This window comes from Sinocyclocheilus grahami, unplaced genomic scaffold, assembly GCF_001515645.1.
Source record: "Sinocyclocheilus grahami isolate Dianchi unplaced genomic scaffold, SAMN03320097.WGS_v1.1 scaffold473.1, whole genome shotgun sequence".
In the NCBI taxonomy this organism is placed as follows: domain Eukaryota; kingdom Metazoa; phylum Chordata; class Actinopteri; order Cypriniformes; family Cyprinidae; genus Sinocyclocheilus; species Sinocyclocheilus grahami.
In genome coordinates this window covers 732,776-738,079 of record NW_015505652.1, presented here as the reverse complement: position 1 = coordinate 738,079, position 5,304 = coordinate 732,776, and the positions used below count along the sequence as shown (strand labels likewise).

The 5,304-nt window shown below is 38.5% G+C and overlaps 1 protein-coding gene across 1 annotated transcript; it reads right to left on the bottom strand.

The window, feature by feature from the left end:
* Positions 1–2,319: 2,319 nt before the first annotated feature.
* On the bottom strand, positions 2,320–3,739 carry LOC107553469 (cbp/p300-interacting transactivator 2-like). Its single transcript, XM_016235671.1, has 2 exons — positions 3,552–3,739; positions 2,320–3,347 (listed from the first exon to the last, which is right to left on the bottom strand). Exon 2 carries the CDS (start codon positions 3,341–3,343, stop codon positions 2,663–2,665), a length of 681 nt encoding a protein of 226 aa, XP_016091157.1. The 5' UTR covers positions 3,344–3,347; positions 3,552–3,739; the 3' UTR covers positions 2,320–2,662.
* Between the last annotated feature and the right edge of the window lie 1,565 nt (positions 3,740–5,304).

The window sequence follows — 5,304 nt, the reverse complement described above, 5'->3', positions numbered from 1 at the left end:
GTTACCATTCTTAACTGTGCGAACTTGCATGGCACCGCAAATGGCAGCAAGGACGCTGAGCTCCGTGATTCTTCTATTGTTTTTGTTTGTTTGTTCTGTGTTTTGTCATTCTTCTTCTACAAGTTTTACCAGAGACGAACTCCTTAACATTAAGCAGCACATCCCAGACAACATTTATCCGGTTTTTGATTATTCGGACGTTTTGTTGGACATTGTAGTTGGAGGTACAGCGGTGTTGTTCAAACGCGCGTGTAGACGCAGAAGAGGGAAACGCGCCGGCACCCTGGTGAAGCTCCGCACGCGCGGCTTTCGGACTGCGCTCCCAAGCATTCATCTCGCGAATGTCCGTTCCCTTCCGAACAAAACGGATGAACTTCTTCTCCTCACCCGCACCAACAAGGACTTTTCAAACTCTGCTGCACTGTGCTTCACTGAAACCTGGCTGAGTGAAGCCATTCTACTTCTATTTCTGTATATAGTACATTATTCAATTTTTCTTTTTTTATTATATTAGTGTTATATTACATCCCTACTGTGTTATTCCTATGTATGTCTGCACTATGTTTGTACTTTCTTCTACACTGGAAGCTCCTGTCGTCAAGTCAAATTCCTTGTGTGTGTAAACATACTTGGTAATAAAGCTCTTCTGATTCTGATTCTGATTCTTACTTATCTCTGCCCTGCTCTGTAAATGTAATTTCCCTCGTCGCAAATAAGATGGTTTTAATTCTCCTCCACTTCCACGAGTCTGTCTCTTTTTTTTTTTTTGCTTAATTCTGAATGAAGAGGCAGAATTTGAAGCTCTGCCAAAAATCTGAAGGACAGCAGACATTGAGGAAGAGCGTGTGCCCGCATATTCTCTGCAAAATTAATCGGGAGTCTTTTGACATTTCCTTTTTATTAGTCTCAATTATTGATATAAGCTGTGTTTAAAATTATTTTCAAATTAACTTGCTGTAATGGATACATAATGGTGCTCTGAATAATTGCCTTTGCAAGAACTAAAGAATGAAGGAACTTGAGAACTTAGCCATCAAGCACACACAGTTTGACTCCACAGGCTCTTTACCTGAAGGTCTGCTCCACATTTAGCAGGGGAGGATGTTGGCTTCTGCCATTAAAAATGGCATTACAGAAACATCCATTATGTCAACATCACCACAGGGAAGCACTGAAATTAGAATTAGAGTGACATCATTTGAGCAAAATGCTTATTCAACATGGGACTTAAGATAATGTAATAGTATATCAAAAGTGGTTCGTTTTTCTAGTACTTAATATTGTGAAGGTTTTTTTTTTTAAAGTTCTAAAGTTTTTAAATTTTACTTTCAAATTTTACTAACTTTGTACTTTTCAATGCTGATGTACTGTTAATGAAAGGTACATACACTGAAAAAAATTATTAATTGAATTTACTACATTTTTTAAGGTAAGTGGTTGCAATCTTACCTTAAATAAATTTAGTATACTTTTTTTCAGTGTACTTGATCTTAAAGGGATAGTTTACCCCCAATTTTTTTTTTTTATAAAATCATAATTCTGTCATCATTTACTCATGTCATTTCAAACCCATAAAATTTTGGTTAAAAAATGAAGATGAAACTCTTCTGTGTTGGGATATTTCCACATTCCCTTCCTTTACAACATTCCAGACTATGACATTCAGGATCGGAATGTCTTTTCCTGGACTTTCTGATACACTGTACTCAATTAAGCATATAGAGTAGCTGGCAAATGCACACTCTCGCTCACATTCATATCACTTCCGTAAATGTTTTAGGCTCTGATATACATACAAGCATCATGGAGGCAACATGGGCCTGAGTAGATGTAGAAAGGGTGGAGAGAAGAACAACTTGAAGCATCTGCTCACAGTTCAGTGAATCTCTGAGCAGCACAGGAATCTGGTAAATATGGCCACTAAAGTTTATAGTACATTGCTGATTGAGACAATTACACACTATTATCTACAATCATGTCACATAACCACCAACATTATTTAGAATATGCATTCACTGACATCCGATATCACTGGAGGTCTCATGTTAAAAGTGTCTGAAGGAACAAAACATGATTTTTTTTGTCTATTTTGTCTGCTACATGAATACTGAACAGATATTCTTGAGTTTTCAGGGATTTCTTTGCATTTCTCTCTCCAGCCCCTGCGTATGTGATGCATAGCATGAGTCTTAGGTGTCCAAACCATCCTCATGCAAAACAAATCCATTTCTGTTACATAACGGCATTAACCAGCTGATGATAGATTACTCTTGAACGGTACTTCCATGGCTGTTTTGTGGGTTCATCATTTAGATTTCAGGGTTCCCACACTTTCTTACTAATGAATTTAAATGATTTCCCCCTTCTCTAGTCATCTGTGATCTGAAGGATTTTTAAAAATATAGAGATCGCATTCATTTTTTTACGTCAATGGAATCTAAAAAAAAATGTATATTGACTACACAAATTTCCATGAACTTTAACATATTTAATTAATGCCCATGACTTATTCAGGCCTGGAAATCAAACTTTTGAAACTCCCTGATGTATCCAGGACTGTGGGAACCCTGTGGTTTATGGATCTAGGAAAACACACCAGTAATATCAGTCTCATAAAAAAAGGACAAAACCAAAAAAGGGAACAAAAACGGAAAAGGTGAGATTAACAGCTCACTCTGCTGGGCTGTTGCTTACAAACGAAGTCTGTCATGAAATCAAACTCATTCTGTCCCAGCCAGAGCTCTGGCAGCTCCTTTATTCGGTCCAAGCCCATTTCTATCACCAGTGACATCAAGACCTCCTCGTCAATAAAATCCGTGTCGATAACGTTGGGGGGCAGCATTGCTGCAGGCATGTGGTGGCCAGGCAGAGGAACCCCAGAAGTGTTCTGCTTAGCGTTACTGTCTCGGAACTGCTGTCCTGTCCCGTTTAACTGGTGGCTGGCGGGGTGCAGTTCGTGCATGTAATAGTGATGATGGGAAGGATGCGTGAGGTGACCGTAGTAAGGCGTGTTGAGCTTCTGCAACTGCATGCTGGCAGCGAGCTGCTGCTGCCCTTGTCCGACAAACTGGGAGTTAAAGCGGGCAGGCAAGTTGCCATTGGGAATCCCTCCGTTTATATTATTCCCAGAGGCCATGGAATGCCGGATCCCGTGGTTTGCGTTTACATTCCCTCCCGCGTAATGCATGTGATCTCCCATGATAACGTTATAATGCTGCTGCTGCTGCTGCTGGGGAAGCGCGTTGGAAAACTGTCCCATTCCCATCCTGCGCGCGGAGTGCTGATGCCCATTCACAGCATCTGGGAAACGTCCATGGTTCATTGCCATCATGCGGTCTACCATTCCACTGAAAATCAGTTTGCAAAAGTTAAAATGGCAATTTGCGTAAACATACTGTATAATGTCAATAGATAGTTAGAGGGCACTAGGATTTGGTTTAGAAACAGTTCAACATTAAAGCGAAGCTTGTTTGCGATATGCACGATTAAACACACACGGGTCTAACTGTTTAATGAGCATTCATAAGCAGGCTAAACTTGGTAACCTTTACCTCTCTGCTTGAATCTGCTGAGTGCGTCGCACCGCAGTCGGCAACAGCAAAAAGTAATTGACAATCCCAGAGATTAAAGAGTTTACAATCCCTCCTAATCCAAGTCAATAAAAAGCGTATGCTCTACAAATACAGACTGCATTCAGCGCCAGCCTCCGCATCAAAAAACATTACGAAATAAACTGCTGCATGCTTCTCGGTCAGCGCTCATATACAATCAAGCCAGGGGCGGAGCAAAGCCAACCTTCAATCTGACTACATTCACGCCTGTGGCAAGCCAATTTATCATGTAGGCTATTTCTCTTAAAGGTACAATATGTAAGTTTTCGGTCGCATTTTCAAAACAATAACAGAAGCTAAGCTCGATGACGCAATGACGGAGCATGGCATGATGGGAGATGTCGTTTTCACAAATAATTTTCACGGATGAGGTAATGTATTACTTTTTTTTATGAACTTACCTGTACATTTGATAACAGTATTTTATGTCATCATAATGGATTATCTGCAAAGAACATGAAATTTGATTCTATATTAGCCTTTTACTGATATGGGACTATTTGTCATGATTTGGCGGGTTAATGATGCGCATTTTTACGTGTGTAAAACAGTCGTTCTAAAAGTACATTTGAACGAACGCACCGTATTTGCAAGTACGGCTAAATGTTTTTGTGCAGCACATACTGTATTTAATTACATTACCATAGGTTTGCTCACCAGACTTGATAAAAACCGTTAACATACTGAAGTACAAAGTGCAACTTCATCAACTGGTGTACGTCTATGTTTTTTTGGGATTTTCCATACTTTCCAAAGTGTAATCGTGATCAATGATAATGTAAATGCACAACAGTGGCACACTGCATGCGGTATAACTAACACTTCCGCATTTCTCCACGTGTGTTGCTTTAGTATATTGCGTCATTGATAGGCAACGAGTCATTATTTAAAACTGGAATTTCTCTGGATTTACAAATCCTTGGGAACTTTTGAGATAATGTAAGTACACAACTGCATGAAATATATAACACTGTGCAAATGATTTTTGGATATTTTATTACAAAAAATCTTACATATTGTACCTTTAACTACTTTCAGGAAAGCAGGTTTACTAGTTCCTTGGAGGTTGTACTTAAATTTTCCGGTTTTCCTCAATCTGTTTCATAATAGATAGGTGTTCCAGTATTCCTACACTGTAAAAAAAATATTTCACAAGATTTTATGCAAGAAATGTTTTACAAGAAAAAACTTTTTTTATTTCTACTTTAAAATTTCAATGTGTTACTTGCTGTTTCTTTGTAATTGTTTGTGACCATGTTTTCTACATGTTTTTTTTTTCAGTGTAGTAGCAATTAAATGCTGTATTATGCATGCCAGGCCAGTAGTTTGTAATGTCACTTAGCAGAGAAACACTACAGCCTGTGCACACACCCATTGAATATGTAATAAGCATGCAAATGACATCACCATTTGTAGTTTACACTGAGATGATAATGGTATCGGTTTCGAAAACTTGCATTTTGAAACCTGTTTTCAAAAGTTTGCACTTTCAGAGAGCCAGATCGTGTTGTTGTGTTGTTGTGTAAATGAATGACCAAAACACATAAAAAGTTTTCAGTTTTTAGTTGAAAAGGGTGTTGTGTAAACACCCCCAAATTTGACAAGGAAAAAAGCAACTGTAACTAGTGAGATAAAAATTATAGGCCTAGTGAAAAGTATCAAGCTTTCTAATTATTTATCTAATCAATAAGTA